Source organism: Pipistrellus kuhlii, unplaced genomic scaffold (genome assembly GCF_014108245.1).
Source record: "Pipistrellus kuhlii isolate mPipKuh1 unplaced genomic scaffold, mPipKuh1.p scaffold_m20_p_6, whole genome shotgun sequence".
NCBI classification, from domain to species: Eukaryota; Metazoa; Chordata; class Mammalia; order Chiroptera; family Vespertilionidae; genus Pipistrellus; species Pipistrellus kuhlii.
In genome coordinates, this window is record NW_023425562.1 from 67,728,687 (window position 1) to 67,753,922 (window position 25,236).

A 25,236-nucleotide genomic window follows, 5' to 3' on the forward strand; every position below is an offset into this window, starting at 1 on the left:
AATTCTATGACTATGATTAGAAATTAAACATACTTTATTTGGAGCTTGAATTCAGACTAAAAAAACAAAACAAAACATATCTTACTTAAAGAAAAACAAAAACACATATCATACTACTAAAAAAGCAGAATTAAAGAAGACTTCTAAATGATAAGCATGTCTATTCCATGCAGCTTAGTCACCAATGAGTATATAAAAATGGAGAATCTCTACCTTAAACAGATGGGTCCTTTTAAAGGGAAAAGACTGCCAAGGAGGTAGGGAGAGAGCACAGAGATCAATTAAGAAAAGAATTGAGGAAAATATCAGGAGAAAAACAGTAATGTACAAGAGCCAATAACCATGAAAAATTTTAAACATAATTTTTATCAATATCACATTTGCCAATAATTTTTGAAGCAAACACTCCAAAGAGTTAGCTCTGTAATAATTTATATACTTCCCATGATAGAGCATTAATAATAACTGAGTGTAAGTAATAATTGCAAACAGTAGTCACATTCATATTTTCTACTATACAGATAGTTATACTGCAGGAAGTTTGTCAAGATCCTCCTTAACTAGGAGTTACATGAGCCTAGATAGATCAAGATCCCCAAAATGGTAGCAAAATAAAGGGGGTGTAACCCAGTGGAAATTTTGAAAAAATTCACTAAAATATTGATAACAAAGGTTGACTTTTTCTCAAGTACAGATTTAATTACTGCAAGATTTCACTATTTCTATTAAGCAGCATGAACTGTAATTCATATATTTTCCTGTTTTGGTAATTGGCAGATATCTAAAAGTTGAACTATGAAAAAATTCACCATGGATTATTTTCTTTGGATAATGTGCAAGTGCAAATCTTTACAATGAGCTAACTAATATTTCAAATAGCTCTGTTATCTATTTATTGTGTTCTAATATTGAGAAAAAGATGTCTGATGGAACTTGTCCTGAATGTTTCACAAGTTAGCTTACCCTGTCTCCCTTGTAAATCCTTAAAATAGCAAATAGGATCTCCAGTTCACAGATTGGGAACCAAAGCTTGGCTATGTGAATGGATTTTTCCAAGGTCATAAAAGATAAAGTGTGGTGGAGCCAGGATTTGAACGGAAGGTAGCGTGCTTCCAAAAATATCCTCAATTAATTCATTTTATAAGCAATTCTTACATTTGTGATGTGCAATAAAAGTATTAAATCCGCCAAAACCGGTTTGGCTCAGTGCATAGAGCGTCGGCCTGCGAACTGAAAGGTCCCGGGTTCGATTCCGGTCAAGGGCACGTACCTTGGTTGCGGGCACACCCCCAGTGGGGGGTGGGCAAAAGGCAGCTGGTCGATGTATCTCTCTCATTGACGTTTCTAACTCTCTATCCCTCTCAATTCCTCTCTGTGTAAAATGAATATAATATATTGTTTAAAAAAGTATTAAATCTTTGCTGAAACTTGTCATTTAGGATTATATTTACCTTCCTATCAAATAAAAATAATCTGTAGATTACAGGCATTGTCATCCATGATAAATCAATCATATATATATGATTTTTGCCAGTTTCCAAGCACAGCACTTAAATCATTACATTAAGTGGTTATTAATTTCATTCAAGTTCATATATGATCACTTTCTTTCCTATTACAAGTTCATATATGATCACTCTCTTTCCTACTTGGGAATGTTTCCTAGTAGATATTTTTAGACGTTGGTACAGTTTAGTCTTTCTAGAGATACTTATGAAATCAAAAAGAATCTCTGGATAAAACATTTTCAAAATCAGAGAATTTCCCCAATGGAATTGTCTTTATTCTCTATTTTTATTTTCTGTGAACAATAGCTCAATTTGACCATCCATAGAAACAGCTCTGACAATGTCACAAGTCCATGATCATAAAGCCAAGTGCTACTCTTAAAGTTGGGTACTCCAAGTTCAAATGCAAACAGCAAGGGATATTCAGGAAATATATCAATGAAAGAGAGGATGACCATGAGGATGTATTTAGTAACAACGTGAGGGAAAAGCCAGGCCAGTGACTGGGAGACAATGTGTATGGCACGCTGGGAACATAAGACCAGCATGGAAAGAGCAAGTGGAACCAGTGGAGAGTGATGGTATGAAAGCAATTTTGACCCAAGAGGGAGTCAGGGCCAAGACCACCTGGACTCTAGAATAGAGTCATAGAATGCAGACAGAGCTCTGTCCACCAGGCTCTTTAAGGACAGAGACTTGCCGTACTTGACTATATATCCTGAGGGCCATGGGCAAGACACATAGTAGGTCTTCAACCAATGACTACTATGGATAGTGCTCTGAAGTCAATGACATAAGGCTCAGAGCCAGATTCCAATTACACAGTCAAAGAATACCTGGATGAGGAGGAAATGGTGTCAACCAATGCAGAACTCTATTTGCCTTAAGAAATAACAAATCTTGGTGCTTCCCATCCTGTCAAAATGAACGTAATTAATAGTAGCAAATGCAGAAAAAAGAGATAAGCCTCTCACCATGAATGCCCTTATAGCATTCATGGTATATAGCTTTTAGTATTTATAGCCATACACATATACACATGGATGGAAGTATACAACAGTCTTTTTTTGTAACCTTTTTCTCTTCACATATATCTTGAAGAAATCCCCACATCATTAATTGTTATTCTACAACATAGTTTAATATCATGTAGTTTATAGTATGGATGCACCATGACTTATATAAGCAATCTCATACTGTTGGAAATGTACATAGTAGGTGATTCCGACAGAACAGTGTGGTGGGATCTACACTGGGAAGCCCAAGGCGAGGTTAGTTTAATAAAAGCAAATCTGTACCGTTTTATGGGCAGAGAGAACACAGAGACCAGGAAAGGGAAGTTTGAAGATGCAAAAAAGACTTAAAATGCCCCACAGTTTCTCTGCATTGACAATACCTCCTTGAAGTGAAGAGCTTTAAGAATCTGCTTCACACATTTGCACTTCTTTGATGTTACATGCTGAGAGACTAAATGCTGACATGCCAAACAGCAATGCTTAAAATGTGTGCCAGGTATGGGACTAAGGCTGGCGGAGGAGTGGGAGTGCCTTTTATGCCTACATGGGCCATCTGCTCACCCTCAGCTCTCCACTGTCATGCCTCTTGGTCTTCCAAGCTTCTTTTCCCTTTTTTCTCTCTTTGACTTCTCTCTCTTTATTCCTCCCCTTGTTGCTGGAATGTAAGCTGCAGTTCCCATCAAATGAACAATTCAGGGAGTTATGGATATAGGTGAAAAACTAACCAAGTGGAAAATATTTATATAAATGGATTAATTGCAATGCAATCAACAATTTATATAGGAAAAAAAGAAAAAATTTCCCAAAGCAATTAATGATAAGCAAGCTTTACATTATGATATATACACAGAAAGATGTATTTAGTGGCCCTGGGGAAAGTTCACAATAAAATGTTAAAAGAAAAAGCAGAGCCCTAGCCAGTTTGGCTTAGTGGATGCATCAGCCTGTGGACTTAAGGGTCCTGGCTTCAATTTCAGTCAAGGGCATGTACCTAGGTAGCAGGCTCCTCCCAGCCCGGGCCCTGACTGGGGCTCAATGCAGGAGGCAACCAATCCATGTGTTTCTCTCACACTGATATTTCTGGATGTCTTTCCCTCTCTCTTCCACTCTCTCTAAAAATCAATGGGAAAATGTCCTAGGGTGAGAATTTAAAAAAAGAAACATTTCTTAAAAATTAAAAAAAGAAAAAGCAGAATACAGAACTGTATATCTAGTGTGATCTCAATTTTACTTTTTAAATACTCTTTATAATAATAATTATAATATATGATGTACAATTAACTATAAATACTATAAAATATAAGTAAATGTTACAAATATAAACCAATCATTATTTCTTGGTGGAAGGACTATGAATGCTTATGATTACTTTATTCATTCCTGAATGTTTTACTTTTTTGTAATAAGAATTTAAATTTATAATGAGACAAACTACCTGTTTCATCTTTTTTTAAAATATATTGTGATTACAGCAACCATTCCACTTCCTTTTTGCTTCTATGAATCTTTGGTTCATTTCTATTTATTCTCAACAATGATGATAATTAACCTTTAGGAGATTATTAGATATGGAAGTTGTAGATGAGGACAAAACATCTAATGTCTCTAATGTGGAACATAGCTATTTCAGGTTAGAATTATGGTCTGTGATTTAAAAAAAAAAGGGGGGGGGGAGTGGATGGAAGGACCTCATCATGTTGTAGGCAGTTAGACAGACATGAGCTGAGCAAGTACCATGGGCCTGTACAGAAGGTACTGGGGTGCCTAGCAATAGGCAAAACTGGAAAAACAAAGATCTCACCTCCAAGGTAACTTTTCCTCCCTGACCTTTTGCTAGTCATGGGTCATGCAGATTAGACCCCATTAGAGGGTGAATGAACAAGGGGGCAAGAAAATAGGTCTTAAGCACTACACTGAGTGGCCGATTATTATGATCTCTGAAAGCATAATAATCTGGCCATTCAGTGTGTGTGTGTGTGTGTGTGTGTGTGTGTGTGTGTGTATTTTAGAGGCCCAGTGCATAAATTCGTGCATGGGTAGGGTCTGGCCAGCCTGACCAGGGGCAGTTGAGTTGACTGGCCTGCCTACTGGTCAAACTCCTGGTCCAGGGGACAACTTGCATATTAGCCTTTTATTATATAGGATATATACTGAGTGGCCAGATTATTATGTGTTCAGAGATAATAATAATCTGGCCACTCAGTGTAATTTCTCAGGATAATAAAGTTCTGACCTGCAACAAATAAATGCATCTAGGTCTCAACTGTGTTTCAGCACCAGGCCCTGAAAAACAGCAAAACCAGACAAGGGACTCCACAGCTGACCTCAGGACCAGCTGCATTGACTAATAACCAGCCAATCAGCAGAGATCATGACCCTAAAGGGACACACCAGGGAAGCTGATGAACGTTCTACCGAGATTCTCTTTTGGGACCTCCCCTAAAATCTTCACCCTTAAAAACCCTTAGGAATGCCCTGGCCAGTGTTGTCTAGTGGTTAGAGCATTGGCCTGCTCACCAAAGGGTTGCAGGTTGGGTTCCTGGTCAAAGGCATGCACCTGGGTTGCAGGTTTCATTATTGGCCCCAGTGCAGGGGGCAATCAATCAATGTATCTCTCTCACATCGATGTTTCTCTCTCTCTCTCTCTCCTGCCCCTTCCACTCTCTCTAAAAATCAATGGAAATCCTCAGGTAAGGATGGGAGACCCAGGAGCACACTATGCTTTCACCTCCTTTCCCCATCTTCTTCTCCACAAGGCACATTTTCCTGTCTCTCTCAGTCTCCTAAGCTCCAAGTGCCTTTCTTGTGCCTCTGTAACTTGTTTCCTGAGCCCATTTCTTCTTTTGCTCACTTCTTCTATCTCTGTTACTTTCTAAATGAAGCTTCTATTATAGTTTGAATCTTTGCTTTGAACTGTTTCTTATCCATAAGTTAAGCACTGAGGTTGCTGAACCCAGGTCTAGTCTGACCCCACCATTCTAACACCTGATGCCATTCTCACTGCCAACAGGGCACAACACCACACACACACACACACACACACACACACACACACTCAAAACATAGACCTAGCGTCAGCAAATAGTTGTAACAGCAAACAAAATTACCAACTATTTAAAGTGCTACCAAGGAAAAATACAGGACATAATGAATGAATGGCCAGAGCTATGAAATTTGGATGGGGTTGGTAACACCTCTATGAGGAAGCAAGACTTAAACTGAGGATTCAGCCATGTGAGTGTAGGCAAACACCTTCTGAGTATTACAGGAGGAGGAAACCCATGTACAAAGACCTGGAAGCAAGAATGGGCAGGCACATCTGAAACCCTTGATTGAATCTGCAACAAGCTCCAATCAAACCAGTTAAAGTACACAGAGCTGGTGGCATGTAATCAAGTTAACTTAATGTTACTTTAAAAGAAAGCTACTAACTATAACTACCTTGGTCCATAACTACCTTTCATCATTGCACTAGGAAAAGTCTAATTTCCTAGTTGACCTTTACAATTCAGCTTGGTATTTTTGAATAATTATAAAATGAGTGAAGCACAATGCAGACCTAAAGTGACTGAATAAAGAGAAATTATTTTTTGAGTTCTACAACTCAGGTTTCTGACTACTTTGAAAACAGAAAACACACTGGGAGCAGATCACTGAAAGTGGTTCACAGTGAAATAATATTCAAGGACGGGAAAAAAAGAAAAAAAAGAGCAAAGTCAGTAATTAACACTAGTCTCTGTTAATGGAAGGAAAGAACCCACTTCTTCTAGTTGCTTTCATCACAAGTCCCCCATGACTGTGTTTGTTAACAAGCTACTTAAGGCACTTCACAGCAACTGTAAAGTTAGGAAATGGTCCATTAAAAAAAAGGCAATAGAACTGAGACAAAAAGCTGGAGAAGAAATCGGCCTTACAGCAAAGCAAAGTTTTGAAAATGGTAAGGCCCAATAAAATAAACCAGCAGAGATAAACACAGTAAATATCCATCAACTAAAACACAGGCTAATTACCAAATCACCAATATATATAAAACTTTCATGCTCAAGGTTAGCAAGAAAAAAACAGTAAGAATGAAATAATGTTTAAAGTAGAAAAAAATGAAAGAAAAGCAGAGAGAAAGCAGACCTAGCAGGGTACTGCATTTACAAGCAATGTAACCATTCCTCCAGGACATGTGTGACCTGTGAGAGTGCAAAATCTCACCAAGACCATCTTCAGCTGTAGATAGTAATTGGGAAGGCACACGGACATTTCTTTAATTATCAGTCAGCTGAACTCAGGGCAATAGGCAGAGCCACACCCTGGGAATATGCTTCCCTAATAAGGCTGGACATGTTATCAGTTTGGCCTTCATATTAGCCCAGGTGTAGGCAGTAGGGGACTTAGATATGTAAATCCAGCCAAGCACCAGGAATGCTAGGGCCTACTCAAGAATGCAAATAAGCTCATTTGAAGCTAAGTTTTAGTGATACTTCCTGGTATTTGGGGATGTAAAATAAATGTGCTGCCTGGGCTCAGGGCCCTGTCCCTCCATCAGAGTGGCAGTGTCCCACCCGGCTCCCAACTTTAAATCTATCTCTGCATCTTTCTTTCTATTATTTATCAATCCCTGGCTGCCTCCACTTAGAACCAGTTCATTCATCTCTCTTTCCAAGCTGGATGCAGAAAATGGAGATCCCTGCCATATTAGGCACCCGCTGCCTCTGGCCCCCACATCCAGCTATGGCCAGAGTCTGATTCTAAAATACCTTCCACTTTGGTATAAATCAAGGGGGAAAACTGCACTCACTTAGTTCACATTTATTCGATGTCTATTAAGTTCCAGGTGTGAAGCTGGGCACAGAGTGAACAACCAATTAGATTCTGAGTCAGTTTCCTGGAAGCTTAAACTCATCTATAGGGAATCTAAGACTCAGTACAACAAAGGAGGTAACCCTCTTTTTTTTTATTTTTTTTTTTTTTTATATGTCATCTTACTTTCTCCCTAATGTGACTTATTTATCCTTTCAGTTGAAGAGAGGGAGGGAGATAGAGAGGTGGGTGGAAGAATGGGGAGAGAGAGCACAAGGTAGACAGGTAGACATAGGAAAGAGGTGGGAAGTAAGAAGGAAAATGAAATGTGTTTTGTTGTTGTTTTTATATAATTGACAGCTGGTAAATGGTAACCTAGTTCCTTCCAGCTTTATATTCTAAATTTCCATCCCTACTCTTAGTCTGAAAGGACCAGGAAGGCTGGACCTAACTGCATGCAGAATCCCTATGGCATGCAGTTCAGCAGAGGACCAGTTGATGAATTCTTGGTGCCCATCAGAATGCCCAGGACACACTTAGGGGATATAGCCGCTGTTAGCAGGATGCCCCAGAATCTATTCCTGTGATTATAGCTCAGAGCTGCTTCCAGAAGGGTGTACTTCTATTGACACAGTTGACACTTCAAGAGGATTCCTTCCCAGTTTGCAAGCAGATGGAAAGTCTCAAACAGTGTAGTGGGAAATGGTAGTGATATGAACAACCATTGTATAGAATAATTTGTAAAAATGTATCAAGATAGACTAAAACCATATATACCCTCTGACCTAATACTTCCATTTCTACTTTTTTTTTCTCCTCTGAGAAAGTAATCATGGATAAACACAAAGATATAGCTACAAATATGTTCATCCCACACAACAACTAACAATAGAAGATAAGTTAAATAGGTATGAAATATTCATACAATGGACTATCACATGGATATTGAAATGATGTGGCAAAATGTATATGAAAGGAAAAGATCTCCCAAGTGTGAAAAACTCTTACAAGATCAGTTTGAATCTTCATAAAAGAATGCATATATATAAATGTGTATGTGTGTATTGTATACACACATACACACACTTTGAAAAATTATAAGAGCAGTGTTTATTAAAATGCATTTCATTTTCAAAATTTAATAGAATCAGCTATTAAAGTGTGTATACATTTTTGGGATGCCCTGTATGTGTGTGTGTGTGTGTGTGTGTGTGTGTGTATACTAATATATGTGTGTGTGTGTGTGTGTGTGTGTATATATATATATATATATATATATATATATATAGTGTATATACACTATATAAATGCACATGCATACAGAGAAAGACTGAGAAAGATGACTAGATAGTGGAATAGACAGAGGTATGGATTAGAATATAGAACTTGTTTAACTCCGCAGTAATTTTTTTTATGTGACTTCTAAATTTGTCTAATAAACACATTAAATTAAAAAGTTAGGTTAGACATACTGATCAGTCATCTGTCTTCATCCCCTGATCACTGATGACATCAGACATTTTCCGTTAGGTCTTCTACTACTACTGAGGTCTGTCGGCCAAGCAAACCTTACCTTAGAAAAGAAGCCACTGGGATAGCTTACCAAATACAGGTCTAATTTTTACTTTTGACATATTTGGGTCCAATTGGATTTGAAATCTGGTGTTTCTCCACTTCAAAATTTAATTATTCAAATATATTCATTTTAATAAGTTTGCCATTGGTTAATGTTTAAAGGAAAATAGTGCACAAGTGAAAATCCCTTCCTTTATTTCAAGACTGAAATGAGCTTGGATTGTAAGTAAATTTTCTTAGAGCACATTCATGAAGCTGTGAAAGCTCCCACATCCTGCCAAATCAGCTGCCTGTTCGCAGTGTCAGAGAAAGACAGACGAAGCCCAAGCAGTGGCCTGGTTTCTTCTCAGATACCGTGCCGGTTGAGGAGGAATGTTTCCCCAGCAGCAAGATTATTTCCTGGCAAAGGCCCTGACTGGGCTTTTCTCCAAAGTGAAGCTAAATCTCAAAAAAAGCCACCAGGCTGCTTTGCCTCATCCAAAAATTTTCTGGCACCAAGTACCACACATGTGTGCATACAAATCCCAACTTCCAGGGAGCCTGAGATGTGGGCCAGTAGTAAGTTCCAAAACTATGTTAGAAATGGGGCACCCAAATTTATGTGCCCAGTGGGCTGATAAAAATGTTCTTAGGTAGCAAGAACTTCACTTTTAGAAACTCCATCTCTTACTTTGATTTAAAGCATGATGTTTCTTGTTTCGTTTTAGCTATTGGAGATTTAGTAGGTTGCCTACTAAACAAAGATAAAACACCAGTTGCTTTGAAGATAAGTTGGATCTTACTGGATACATTATTTTGTACAAAAGACATAATTCTTTTTTTTGAAAATTTGATTTCAGAAAGCAAGGAAGGAGAGAGAGATAAAAAAAAAACATCAATGATGAAAGAGAATCATTGATTGGCTGCCTCCAGCATGCCCCCTCACCCCCCGGACCATGCCTGCAATCCAGCATGTGCCCTTGACTGAAATTGAACCCAGGATCCTTCAGTCTGCAGGATGGTGTGTTGCAAAAACATTCTTGAGCGTATATTATAACAGAGAAACAAAAAGATAAACTTTAATTCCCCAATATTTACGAAAGCCACAAACCATGTAAAAGTACATTTGTGTGAGTGAGAAACAAAAAGACGGGGACCAGCCATGCACAGTACCCATCTAAAGTACAAGGCACCTGCAGACCTGGGAGTGGGCACACTCTGTGTTCTGAGAGTACATCTGCTGGCCACGACCCACCGCTCACTGCGTGCCTATGTGTGGGCTTCTGCAGGTTCCAAGGTGAGGAAGGAATGGTTCCTGCCTATAAGAAGGCTACCGGGAAAGCAGGCATAAGCACCAGTTAAATGGAATGGAAAAGGAGTTAGTAAAGGAATGCACAAAATGCCTTCCAGAGAATAAAAAGAAAGCACTTAGCTCAAACTGGAGATGTACAGACACTTCCTGGGGGGACAATTCCTTTATTCAGCTAAGCTTTTAATAGATGGTTTTCTAATATTGGTTTTATACAGAGGCTTGACATGGAGCAAGGTGTGAAAGATCTGTTTTGTCCACTTAAAGCATTAAGTTTAAGGTAGAAAGTGGCAGAACACAGTGTTGGAGAACAGAGTCATGGATGAATGTGTTGGAGTTGGAAGTCATCCCACAGGTACTGAGGGGCCAGGTCACATGCTGGGAAGAGAAGGGGTCAATGTGAAGGGCTGATATGGAGGTGTGGTGAGCTCCACCTGCCAGCTCAAGGCTGGGACAGGATCCTGGGGCAGGTCCATGAGTCTTTCCTGTGTCATCTCATAAAGAAAGTCAGGAATCACTGTCAGGGCCCTGACAGTCACTCCAATGGCTCTGGGACATTTGCTATTCTGTAAGTCTTGACTACATTGGGCAATTATGGCTGAGTATTCCATTATGTTTGTATTTGTGTTTACACACACACACACACACACACTCAATAGACAAGCTATTGTAGTGAAAACACTAATTCAGAAAGAAAATATGCACTCCCATGTTCACTGCAGCTTTACTTACAATAGCCAAGATATATAAACAACCTAAATGCTCTTCAACAGATGGGTGGATAAAGATGTGATATGATAAAGATGTGCTATATTAGGCTATTTCCACATCTTGGCTTTTGTAAGTAATGCTGCAATGAACATGGGAGTGCATATTTTCTTTTTGAATCACTATTTTTGTTGTTTATTTTTCAGATAAATACATAGAAGTAGAATTACTAGTGTTGGTTAGGATGTGAAAAAATGGAATCTGTGTTCACTGTGGGGACATAAAATTATATAGCTGTTGGGAAAATCAGTATGGAAGTTCCTCAAAAAATTAAAAATAGAATTACCAAATAATCCAACAATTCTACTTCTGTGCATATACCCAAAAATTTGAAACCAAGGACTCAACATTTGTACACCAATGTTCATAGCAGCATTATTCACAAGCCTAGTATCCATTGACAGATGAATGGATGCATACAATGGAATATTACTCAGCCTTAAGAAAGGAAAAAGGTTTGATACATGCTATGATATGAATGAACTTTGAAGGCATTATACTAAGTGAAATAAATCAGTAAAAAAATACTTTATAATCCCACCTATATAGAATAACTAAAGTAGTCAAGTTCCCGAAACAGAAAGTAGAATGGTGACAGCCAGGGCTCAAGTGAAGGAAGGAATGAGGCATTATTTTTTTTATGGGTACAGAGTTTCAGTTTTACAAGGTGAAAAGAGCTCTGGAGATTAGTTGCACAACAATGTGAGTGTACTTAACTCTAAACTATATACTTAAAAATGGTTAATATTGTACATTTTTATACCACAATTTTTAAAAAATATATTTTATTGATATTTTACAGAGAGGAAGGGAGAAAGATATAGAGAGCTAGAAATGTCGATGAGAGAGAAACATTACCAGCTGACTCTTGCATACCCCCTATCGGGGATGTGCCCGCAACCAATGTACATGCCCTTGACCGGAATCGAACCTAGGACCTTTCAGTCCGCAGACCGATGCTCTACCACTGAGCCAAACTGGTTTCGGCTACACCACAATTTTTAAGCGTAAAGAAGTTAGGTACCAAGTGCTTATGAGTCCATAGAAAAAAATTATCTGCTGTGTTTGGGCCCATACATTTAAATCATAATCACAAATTCTGAACATGTTAACCAAAATTTATTTTAAAAGTGACACATACATGCACTACTAAGGTGTCTACAAAACCTGACCTGAAACTTCTTACTTTCAACTCACTTTTCCCAAACCCCCAAGTGTATCTTCCCAAAGAAAAGTTCTGCCTGTTTACTGAAGGCACACATGCGTGGCTTTCAGCATGTTCTCAAGCCAGGCCTTCATTTGCAGCATCCTCTTATTCCGTCAGAGGGACTCACTCCTTCCAGCACTTATCTGGTTTGTTCACAAGAGTCCTCTCCCAGGCTATCTGCTCTCCAGTCTGCCTCTCATCCTTGCAAACATCTCAGGGCCCAGAATCCAGTCCATTTGTGAATCTTGGAGAGAGACTTTTTTCAAGCAGAGCTGAGGCCAGTAACTAGGGGCTCCTCAGGAGTTGGTGCCGAGAACCAAACTTTTGGATAATTTTCTTCCCTGCTTTGTCCTTCAACATAAGGTATTATTATAGACTTCTGACATATTCGTGTCCTCAACTGCAGAGAAGAAAGCACCTTGTAACACCTACCGTCCCCTCCAGGCCACCTTTCCCCTGACATGGACTCTGGGCTAGTCACTGTGGGCTATTTGTATTCACTGTGGGCTGTGTGTATTCACTCTGGGCTATGTGTATTCACTATATATGCTACGGCCCTGAGAGTGAGCCCAACAGCATGAGAGCTGGGGAAGATGTTGGGACAGAAAAACATGCCTGAGGTCCATCCATAAGGTTTGAGGGCAGGTGGGTTCCTGTGAAGTAGGCTTATGACAGATTCTATGATGCTTGCTAGAGGTGATCTCCATGTCTAGAAAGACTCTTTCTGGAAGTCTGGGGCTTTCTGTTACCCAACACATTACAAGGCAGGACTACAGAAAGAGAATCTCTTCCTGTGAACTTCAACTCCCACTGGACCTCCTAGTGTTGTGGTCAGCAAACTGCAGCTAAATAGCCACACATGGCTCTTTGGCCCCTTGAGGGTGGCTCTTCCACAAAATACCACGGCCTGGGCTAATCTATTTTGAAGAAGTGGTGTCAGAAGTTTAAGTTTTAAAAAATTTGGCTCTCAAAAGAAATTTCAATTGTTGTACTGTTGATATTTGGATCTGTTGACTAATGAGTTTGCCGACCACTGGCCTAGGGAATGGACCACTTACATTGCCCTTTGCCCTGAGTCACAGATGGCCTTGCCTTCACTAAATGAGCTCATGGACAGGAGTCTGTTTTCCTGGGCAGAGTATTCACTGCATACTCCACTTGTAGATTCTCCACACGCAGCAAATATGTGCTGAACTGTTAAAGCATTTCAGTGCACGTTTTCCATCGTGAGAAACGAACATGTTCTTATGTCTAAGCAGCTTGACATCCAAATTTAAATAACAAGTATTTAGCCAGGGCCCATATTCCTCTCAATGTTCTTCCAGTGTATCTCATGATGCTTAATTTAGGCTGAGGGTATTTACACTAGTACCATCAGAAAGGGTTTAGACAGCATGGCTATAGACTGAATTCTGCTTCACTCTGCCAGGTTGCTAGAGCAGTCAGCTTCACAAGGTGTCTGCTTCCTATACATCAGAGTAAGACATTTTTCTTCAATTATATTTCCACTCTCAGGGGATCATTCTCTACAGCAGGTGGCAGTGGAGGGTAGCATGAAGCCAGGGAGATGAAGTATAAAGTAATTTTAATCTGAATTTTTACAAATGAGTATTGCAGGGGGAGCAGAGACAAAATATGTCTGTTTACTGATCTCAGGTGAATGGGAGGCACGATAGTATTACCAAATGCCTCTAGACCCATCTCCTCAGCCAATTGTGATGCGGTCTAAAACATGTAGCCACTCACTTCAATTCTGAATGCCTTGGCCTAATTCCTCATTTTATCATGAGGCCCTCTTCCTATCTTTTGCTTAAGGATCCTGAACATAATTTTGAGATTATCCAAAAGTTGCAGTGTAATTTGGGAGTTGACCCCATGCCACAAAAATGCATTCCTTTGCACAATATGCCATTTTCTGTTATTTAGTACATCGACACCTAGAGAAATTAGTTTAAAAAAAAAACCACAAAAACCTTTCCATAAAGATCCATATATCTCATTAAAACTTAATCTGTTTGCTGAACATTTACTAGGCAGGCTTTGTGAATGACAGTTTAGAATCCAGACATTAGTAAGGCAAGTCCTTGACCTTGAAAAACTTCCAACCTAAAAGGAAAGACACTCACATAAGCCAAACTCATATTATCCAAATGCAGGCCCAAGCTGCTCCCCTTCCCCATCTCCCACATCTCAGAAATAGACACACCATCTTCCCCGTGGTTTAACCCCAAACCAGGGAATCACCCTTAATTCCATTATACTCCATGTCTATGGCTACCATCCACATGCAAACCACTGTTATCTTTCACTTGGAATAAGGAAATCATTTTCTAAATGGTTTCTTGCTTCTCTGATACTGTTTCCAAATTATGCATATCCTATTTGTAGTATGCATGTCTTCAAATTACTCCCCTTTTCAGAGCCCTCGAATGGTTCCCTAGAGCTGTTAGAAAGGAGACAGCTCTTTCCAGCGGCCTACCAGGCCCCACATCATCTGTACAGACCCACCCTCAACCACTCTTCTGTGTACTATTCCCTCTATTCCAACCCTCATTCAGTTTCTCATTTTGAAGCCACTGTGCTTGCTTTGTAGTTGGCCTGAAATACCCTCCTCTCCTTCCTTTCTGTTGAGCATCGCCTTCTCTCCACTCAAGTCTAGGATTAAACATCCTCCCCACCTGAAACCTTTCCTGACCACAGCATCAAATACTGCCTAAAGCATTGTACGTTAATTTCATGTTCACTTTCTGCATTTATCCATAAATTACCTGTGCTTGCCTGTTTCCTCCAGCTAGCTGCAAATTGACCTTCTTAATGTTTTTGGAAACCAGGCCACTGTGCTAGAACCTGCCTGCCTCACAGGAGGCACTCAGAAGGAACTTGTGGATAGATGAGTGTCCATTGCAAAGAACAAAATAAAGATGACAGAAATGGAACAAAGTACTGTGAGAAAAGGACACATTTCTCACTGGGGAGAAAAGCTGAAAGTAACTTTCAGAGGAGATATGATCTGTACTAAGCCTTTCAGGAGAAGTGGGTGCATCTTAAAACACATTCCAGGCTCTGAATCAAGCAAAAGAGGAGCCCAAAGGCATGGGTAGCAGGTGAGGCTGAGCAATGACTAAGGTACAAGATACATGGAGGGATGTGCTTAGAAGAGCACAATCTGTAGACAACATTGGTGACATGGTAAAAGGTTGCACTTTTATTTTTTAATAGAGGCCCGATGCATGAAATTTGTGCAAGGGGCTGGGCCCTTGTAGCCGCGGCAGCTTGCCTCAGCACTGGCAGCCCTGGCTTCGTCCTAAGGTCATCCGGAAGGACATCTGGAAGGATGTCTTGTCTAATTACCATATTACTAGTATGCTTTTATTATTATAGATACCACAGAAAGTCACTAAAAAGCTTTGATATGAATATTAGTACACTCTGACCTGCATTTTATAAACACAAAAAAAACCTATTTTAACTTAAAAATAAGCAAACAAAGAAACAAACAAAACTGGCATCACTTTTCAGAGGGCTACACACTCACCTGTGTTTGGAAGAAAAAAGAAGGACTGAGATCCCATCTTTATATGCAAAAGAAAGAGGGGATCATAGTTGGTGAGCCTGTGTCTCAGAGGTTAGGTCAATTGCAGATCAATTTTTGGTTTTCAAAAGCACTGGACAGCGATATAACATTTCCAAATGGTTTCAGAGTAAAAGATACTGCCATCAAGGAAAAAGAAGCTGACACCTGGATTCTAAGGTTGGAACTGGGCCCAGGACTGAGAGATGATCCCAAGCAAGCACTCTCCATATCCCAGGCCAATTGAATTAGCCCCAAATTATCGCATAGATGGATCACACCATGTAAACTGAAATGAACCCTGAAGACCTGCATATTATAGTAAAGTTAAACAAAGTGACTATATAAATGATTCAACTCGGTCACAATAAAAGGCAGTTGGTAAAATTGCTATAAGGCAAAATGCTTCAACCTTTTGCAACTCATTCACACATAAACAAATTACTAAAATTCTGCAGTACACCAAAAATATGCTGATCTGACCAAAAAAGTCTATATAAAGTCTATGTGAAACAGGGACAGACTAGTAAGAAGTAAAAGATGGAAGTGGGGTGCTTAGCACAGTGCTTGTTGTACAGTAACCTCTAAATAAATGACAGTCCTAGAAGGTGTTGTCAATATTATCTCATTGGCTATTTGATTTAACTTCATAATATAAATTCATTCATACTAGATGGCTACTGTTGTGTTGGCTATTGTCATTCTTTTGTACTTTGTACTTTGTACTTTGGCTATTGTCATTTTTTTGTACTTTTTCCCTTATTCTAAGGGAAAAGAGGTCATTGCCCCTGACTAAATAGTCAAGTATTTCATGTTTTAAAAATTCTTGTGGCACACCACCTGAAAATCACTGCTGCAAGGTTTAAAGGCCTATAACAAACATGCCTTCCAAAATAACGGCAACCCACTGCTCTGAGAGAGTTTATTTCAAGACATATTTGTTTCATAAGCACAGTTCTCCTCAACTGACACAACAGAGTCAACTGCTTGCTTTCACTTCCAGAAGTTCTGGAAGGAGGGAGAGGCCCAGGAGCCTGCAGCAGCCCTGATGTTGCACTAACTGGCTTTTTTATTTTTTTAAACTCAAGCAAAGTGTCAGAACTTAGCTTCAGCTTGCCTATAAAATAAGTAATACAGAAATGTGGCCAAAGGTGCCTCCCAGGCTTAAACCCCTCTGACTATATATATATATGGCATAATACATGAACAAAGCCAATAGTACAGTGAAGGCCTAGAGAGGGGCTGAGAGGGAGGCAGAAAGAGTCAATGGGGAGGAGAAAAGGGAACAGCTATAATACTTTCAAAAGTAAAGATACATTTAAAAAAAAAATTCCTGTAGGCATGTCTGCTTTCCACGGACCAGTGTACTGACCTGTACATTCCCTGAGGAGGGAATGCCACTAGGCCCAGTGCTTGTGAGCAGTGCTGAGCCAAGGGCAATGGGCAATGGAACAGGCCTGCCCCAGGTTGGAAGTAGCCCATGGTCAGAGCATGGGTTGGAAATCAGAGAGACTTGGACTCACACCAGAGCACTAACTATGAAACTGTGGGTGAGCAAGTCTATATAAAGTCTATGTGAAACAGGGACAGAGTAGTAAGAAGTAAAAGATGGAAGTGGGGTGCTTAGCACAGTGCTTGTTGTACAGTAACCTCTAAATAAATGACAGTCCTAGAAGGTGTTGTCAATATTATCTCATTGGCTATTTGATTTAACTTCATTGCTTTACATTGCCAAGAACCAATTCCAGCATGTAATGATTACAAGAGTTCCATCAAAAGGTTGAAGGGAGTTGGGGGGCTCAACAAAGGTGAGCCACATATATAGTTTACCTGTTGGAAATGGCTAAAAGGCACTTCCCCCAAAACTGAATAGGATTGTTAGCTGCCAGACAGCTAAGGGCATTTTATTGCTTTCTGTTGGCCAAACACCTGAACAACTATAGGCTATTCCCCAAACTGACAATGCATCTGTAAGCCATACCCTTTGAAGTGTATTACCTCCATCTTGCCTTAGAATAAATCATGTGAATAAAAGCAGGGGTCTTTCATCAAGGGAGAGTTTTCAGTTCCTTTTAGCTGAAGTTCCTCTGACCCCCAATGCCCTTTAAAAATATCTTTCATCTTTGCACTCCTTTTTAATCATCTATGCCCAGCCCCTTTCTCCAGAATTCTGAAGCCTTTGCAAGGCTGGGAAAAGAACCCTGGCATTACATGGTATTTTCCTTAAAGAACAATAAATGTATGGAACCTCACAAAACTGAAAAGGACCCCCAAAGTTTTTCTTTCAGTTCCATGTTTTAAAACCTTCTCATTATTACCACCATTTCACTGCGGAAACCACAAAACACCTCAGTAGTTAAGGTCAGCCCAAGGTCACCCAGCTATGAAGTCCATTTAAAACACAACGTTTGTGTCCTCAGAGGCAGGCCCCCAGTGCTCAGAAGTTGTGAAGATTATTTCCTGGGTTATACTGTGCCCTAAGAATTAAAACTGTCTCTGTTACTACAATAAATGTGTAATATGAGCTGAAAGTGCTTCAGCCAAAGATAGATCGTGTACTGAGTAATCAAAGTGCCAGCTCTAAAATATTAGACAGTTATGAAAATGATAATGAAGCTCATAACAACCCTTAGTAATGCTTATTATGCTGTTTAGCAAAAAATAAAATCAGAATATGTAATCTCATTCATTTTGCGATTATAAGTAAAATTACATACATATATAGCAAGGGCTGGAAGGGAAACTGGAAAATGACTGCAGCTGATTGGATAAGGAGGCGAGATTGCAGGGGTGTTATTTTTATCTAGAGACTTTAATGGAGTTGACACAATAGACGCCACCGCAGTGATAATCACAGGGAAGGAGACTCAGCTGTTCACTCACCCTGGGTTGTATAACATGACTGCAGAGAGGTTCTCGCAGGACTTCGAGAGGTCGGTCATGGACAAGCTGAAGGAGGACAGAAGGCCACTCTAAGAGCAGACACAGGGCAGAGCAGTTACCTTAAGAGACAGAGGTCAGGACTCTGGACTCAGTGCTGTTAACTTAGGAGAAGCAATGAAGTGCAGACATTCCCCGTTAGCCTTCACACCAGTTGGTCAGTCTAAGGATGGCAATTTAGGGGGAGTCTCAACCCTAAACCCTCGCTAAAGAGAGCTGGGCCCTGGCATGCATGATCTGGGAAAACTAACCAGGAACTCCACACCCCAATGGTCTCCCCAGCCACACTGCACTCATGTCCAGGGAAGGGGTCAGGGCATCTGCCATCCTCCTTCCGGAGGGAGCCCTGTCCTGTTATCAGCAGCACTCATGTGCATTTATGGGGTGACACAGATGGAGGAGGGTGAGGGAAAGAAGGCCAAAAAATAAGAGCTTGACCTGTTTTGCTTCCAGGGAAAGCTATTGGCAAACATATTTGTTGTAACTGTGTATCAGAAAGGACCCTCCAGGGAGCCCCTGGGCTGGAACAGATAAGAGGCTTCAGGAGCTGGGACAAGCAGCTGGAGAAGGCTGAGGTCTGCAGCTTTCTTATTTCCCATCTACAGACTGGCAAGCTCCAGCAGCCCTTACAAGAGCAGGCTGAGATGAGGGGCTCTGTAACTCAGCGCTGAGGGACAAACAGTTGCAGTTGGCAGGCCAGGGTTGCAGCCCTCACTCCTCACTCACTGGCTAAGGAACTAGTTTGTCTGTTCCTCATCTCCATCATCTGTGAGATGGGAGAGGAATAGCTGCTGCACAGACAAAGCAGTAGAATATATGTGGAAGTTCCATACAGTGCCTGGCTCATAGAAATATCATCACCCTCAGTTACCTATAGTACTTTCTCAGTTTTACCATGTTTTCTTTTGAAAGCACTTTCCTTTGAGATTTCATTTGACCATCTCAGTTTTAACACAGTTTTAACAGGAAGCAGTGGAAATAGACATTCCATGTACAGAATTTCAGATCCTGTAAACAGATCCTGCTCCCTCTCATTTCTTCCCACATCCCTAATCCCCATCCATCACTTAAGGACCCTCTTGATATCCTTATCCAACCAAGATGAAGTCTCCCCAGTTGTTCAAAACTCACTCGATGCTTCACACCCCAAGGGAAAAAAAAAAAAAAAGAGAGAGAGAGTAAGCAAGCTTTGGGATGACAGTCATTCTGATTCTGGGTCGACTCCTGACCTAGATGCTCAATAGTGGAAGTCACTCTCCACTTAACGCACAATGATACTCAGCTCCTCTCTCAAGAGAAGGGTCTAGGAGCTATCCTCCTGCTCAGAAGTTCACTCGCTTACCATCCCACATCATCAGCCAATAATCTGCTGGGAAACAAACTCCCCAGAATCAATCCAGACTACAGAACTGTGGATCTGTACACAGGAAAATCAAACTCTAGGCACCAGAGTGGAGACGCCCCAGCATAACCCGACCCGGACCAGAGCTGGCTCCTGGGGATTTCATGCAGCTCACCTTCCTCTTCTCCCTGAGTTTGGCAGCCTCCTTTGGATGGTTAAAGCGAAACATATTGGTTCTTCCCAAGAGTATCACGGCACCTAAGAGCACACAAAAAACTGTAATGAGCTTACAGTAAGCAACCTCGACCGTTGGTAACATCATAACGTGAAATTATATCATTGAAATGCAATTTCCAGTGGACTGTAACACAATAATCATAAGGGGAAAAGTTAGTCTCAGAAAACCTGCTTTCCTAAATCATTTTTAAATGCGTAAAATGTGATACTTTTTACAGCCAAGCAGCACAATGCTCAGGTTACCTAAGGAAGAAATAATGGACCCAAGTATTCACATATGTTATGACATTTAAAACTTATACTTTTGATTGCTGAGAAGAAGAAAAATCAGTTATTCAAAAAGATATAATACATATGGTCATAAAATTAGGAAGTACTTATTAATGCCAATAAAAGTAGAAATCTCAAAGGAAAGTGCTTTCAAAAGAAAACATGGTAAAACTGAGAAAGTACTAAAGGTAACTATTACTAAATTCTTCCTCAGAACTTGAGAGAAAAGAAATTCTGTACATGGAATGTCTATTTCCATTGCTTCCTGTTAAAACTCTGTTAAAACTGAGATGGTCAAATGAAGCACACACAAAAAAACAAACCCTTTTGATTGACTAAGTAAATGACTGAAAAAGAGGTGAAATAATTCAATGCCAATGCCCAAGGGTAACAAAATTATTGGGGCTGGGCCACAAATTTCAGCTTGCTTAAGCAAATAAGCAAGCAAACACTTTGGAACGTCAAAGCCAGAGAAGGCTATGAGCTACTTGTCACTAGAGGCACCTAAGGAAAGTGATGAGGTATCCAGCACCTCAGTGACAAGTGCAGGCTGCAGTAGGTGGCAAGAGGCTTCTGAACCCAGGAACTAATAATCTGGGTCTCACAGGGCAGCTAGAGGACAAAAGAGGGGTTCCCACTTGGGGTAACCACAGGGAAAGAGATGAGCCTGCTATGTCTGGAGATGTCCACCTAAAATGCAGGACATCTGGCCCTAACCGTTTGGCTCAGGGGATAGAGTGTCAGCCAGCAGACTGAAAGATTCCAGGTTCGATTTCGGTTAAGGTCATGTACCTTGGTTGTGGGCACATCCCTAGTAGGAGGTATGCAGGAGGCAGTTAATAGATCTTTCTTTCTCATCAATATTTCTAACTCTCTATCCCTCTCCCTTCCTCTCTGTAAAATATCAATAAAATATATTTTAAAAATAAAAAATAAAATGCAGGGCATCTGAAGCAGCAGAGGTGTCCAACACTGGAGAGATGACACAGACTGAGCACCTGGAGAGCCAGGATGGAGAATCTGCACCCACGCTCCAAAATGGATGGCCAGAACAAAATTCAGCTCATAGATATGTTTCATGTATTCTGGGGAATGTTTAAAAAAAACACATTAGTTGCCAACAGTTAAAAACCTGCAGTTTACACTAAGTCTGTGTTTCTTTCTGGATTCCTTTCAAAAACTGGAAGATACGGTATCAGTAGATGTGTGATGCCACCTGGCAAAATCCCTGGCTGCTGATGACTGCTTCCTTTGGGCAGAGCATGTTACCTCTGGTTGACTATAGTCGTCAACCTCTCTCCTGGACCTTGAAGGTAACACCATAAGCCCAGACAGCTAGCTATTCTGGAGTTCACACCAGTACATCTGCCTGCTATTCAACATATTACCTCAGATTTCTCAAAGTTTCAAATTCAATGTGGTGAAAACCTAACAGGTTTAGGTCATAATCAAGGGACAAGTGGAGGGTTGGTCCTGGTGTTATTATTTAGTAGAAACAGAGTCCACATGAGAAGAAAAACACGCTTTTAGGAGACTAAGAAGGGCAGCAGTGGATATTATCCACTCCACAGTCTGCTTAGCCCCTCATATAAAATCGCTTCATATATTTTCCAGTTGTGGAGAGGCACCATCACAATGTGAGTTGAAAATTACTACAATATGTTAATGGAATAAAATAGAATAGTATTGCAAAAACAGATTTCATATCATATTAAGTCATTAAAAATATTCCTGCTACCCTTGTGTTTGCATGAAACACACGTAAAAACCTTTTTGAAAAGTTATAAAAGGAAACAAAATTACCCATGACCTTTCCTTGTTTCCATCTAAATAAGGTGTGTGAACTACCTGGCACATAAAAAGGAGTTCTGCTAAGGCTGGTTTACCTCTGTTTCCTCTATTGCATCCTTTACTCAACAACTTACTGACTTTTAAAATGTGCTTCATTTTTACATAATGCTGCTGTTCATTCATTCACTCAACACACCTTAATGAACATTTTCCATATGCTAATCACTGTGATCAGCACTGCGGACACAAAGGTGAACAAGTCAGACATATACTTTGCCCTTAGGGAGCTTACAAACAAGTAGAAGAGTAAAGTAAATAATCAAATAAATGCAAAGCTGCAACTGAAAGAGAGCTACTCTGCCCAGTGTTCAATGAGCACATGGGGGGGGGGGGGCAAGTATGGGAGTTACAGCAGATGAGGTCAGGAAAGGAGGCCCTTAGGGAGGTGGTGCCTAAAACCAGCTCTGAAGATTGTGTGTGTTTGTGTGCGTGTGTGTGTGTGTGTGTGTGTGTGTGTGTATGTGTGTGTGTATGTGTACAGATCAGGGAGTAGCATATGTATAGGTTCATTAGCAGGTAAAAATGAAGATGATGAGTGATTGGAAAACAGTGGTATTTTTACAGCAGAGGGAACAAGGGAGAGCACTGCATATTATAAAATGAGGCTTGTGAGGGAGCAGATGACAGAAAATCTTTCAGGAAATAGTAAAGAATCTTGTATTTCATGTAGGTGCAACAGGAAGACACTGAAGGGCTCTGGGAAGCAGCATTACATGATTAGATGTGAGTTTTAGAAAGATCATTCTTTCCATTGTTTGTAAAATGAATCGAAGAGGGCACAAGTAGATGCAGATAAACAAGGTAAGGAGGCTAATGCAATGGTCCAGGTCAAAGACAATGGTGGCTCAGGACTGGAAAGGTGGGGTGGGCAAGTAAGGAATTAAACAAATCAGGAAAATATTTAGGAAATAAGACCAACAAGACTCAATGATGGGCTAGATACAGGCACAGAGAGATAAGGAAGTGGCTCCTGAAGTTTGGCCTGCAATAACTAGTTGGGTGTTGAGTTGTTCACACAGATTGAGAACACTAGAAAAGGTTGGCTTAGATGAGGAATCATGAGTTTATATTTTGGCATAATGAATTTAAGATGCCTTTGGCAGGCAGAAATATAGATCTGAAGCTCCAGAAGAATAGCATAGGATACCTACCAATCTATCTATCCACCAACCTACATACCTACTCAATCTATCTATTTACCAACCTACCTACCTACTTATATATGTATAAATAACACACACATATATATACATAACTACCTAACATCTGTTTATAGGTACACACATATATGTATCATATATGTGTGTGCTTGTGTGTGCGCATGTAAGTGCATGTATGACACTCTATTTGAGAGTCATCTCTAATAAAGGAAGCCACAGGTGTGGGGAAGTCACCTGAGGAGAGGATAGAGAGGAGGAACAGAATGGGCTCCTTGAAAAAACACTGGCTTTCAATGGCCAACTAGAGGAGCATGAACCTGGAAAGGAAACAAGAGAAGGGGCCATCAGAGAGGGGGAAGGAAAATCTCAGAAACCAAGGGAAGAGTGACCAATGATGCAGAATGCTTCAGAGAGATATGAAAAAGGCTGTGGTGTCAGGTAGGTCTCAAGCAACCTTGGTAAGAGCATTTTGATAGCAGTCAGAAGCCAAACTGAAGGGGTTGAGGGATAAGAATGAAGCACCTGAGCCCAGACAGACAACTCGTTCACAAAGTCTGTGTGTAAAAAGAAAGGAGTTGGTAGTAGCTAGATGGGGGCTATGAATCCCATGTTATGTTTTTGTTAAAAGAAGACTCATGAGTATACATTAAAAAGTAATGTGAGAGCTGAGGAAATGTAAACAAATGGATGAAAGAGAATGGCTCAGGTGCAGATTTCTGGATGACATACAGAGCAAGCGTGCTGCTCTGCTCTTTTGGGGTATCCAAAATTCAGTCTCCTCATTTAGTCATCAAACTAGATAAGGTTCCTTCCAGATCTTAAATTCTCTTTAACTATAAACAAACTACAGCAGATGGACTTTGTGTGAAGCCCTTAACTTGTAACTGTTAGGGTATGTTTAAACCTTCCTGAAATATATGATGACATCTTTGAGATTACTTCAGGGCTTGTTAAATACCTGAAGATAGTCAAATTCCAAATGGTCTTAAAAAGAGAAATGGCATTGTAAAGGGTGGACAAAGATAGTTGTTAAGAACAAAAAAATAAGCTTCACTTAAATCTCTGTTAATAAAACCACTGAAGGTGGTTTTATGTGAGATATTCTATTTTAATAGTTCAGAAACACTGAAAAATATTAAACGTAAATATTCCTTGTGACTTTTAAGGAGTATCTACACTAATAAAAGAGTATGATGCAAATTGACCATACCTTCGCAATATCCACCAGCCAACCAGGAGTATGCAAATTAACCCAACAAAGATGGTGGGTTAATTTGCATACACAGGTGCTGAGTGGCCAGGGGCAGGGCAGGATGCTTGTGTTGTCACCATGGTGACGATGCATGAGTTCCACACTGCCACAGCAGCTCCGGGCCTCTGGGCAGCGTGGGAAGGTGGAATGGTGGCTCTGGGCCAGAGAGAAACTGCCAGCAGCCAGAGGAAGGAAGGCCCATTCTTGCATGAATCTTCATGCATTAGGCCTCTAGTAGTGATAATAATTATTGATATCACTATTGATTTCTTTTGTACATTTCTTGTCAAGTTTTCTGATTTTGCTACAACACAAATAAGTCAACTTTTTTCCTATTAGATGTCATATGAAGATTTCTGAGGTGGTTAAGTATGAATATTTCATTCTGGGCTACAATTAACACAAACATGATTAGCTTTGTTCAGCTACTCTTATATCTGAGAGTGCACCAGAATCACTT

The 25,236-nt window shown here is 40.2% G+C and overlaps 1 protein-coding gene across 12 annotated transcripts in view; it reads right to left on the reverse strand.

Annotated features, from left to right (window-relative positions):
* Nucleotides 1-25,236, reverse strand: part of KIF16B (kinesin family member 16B) — a 256,668-nt gene that overhangs the window by 85,557 nt on the left and 145,875 nt on the right. For 10 of the 12 annotated variants that reach the window (XM_045574799.1, XM_036417856.2, XM_036417855.2 and 7 more), the window contains 3 exons: nucleotides 20,182-20,264; nucleotides 18,608-18,696; nucleotides 214-246 (listed from right to left, as the gene is read on the reverse strand). In XM_045574799.1, coding sequence (XP_045430755.1) covers nucleotides 214-246; nucleotides 18,608-18,696; nucleotides 20,182-20,264 — 205 coding nt within the window. The remainder of the gene's footprint in view (nucleotides 1-213; nucleotides 247-18,607; nucleotides 18,697-20,181; nucleotides 20,265-25,236) is intronic. The other 2 variants (XM_036417854.2, XM_036417850.2) reach the window with 1 other exon arrangement.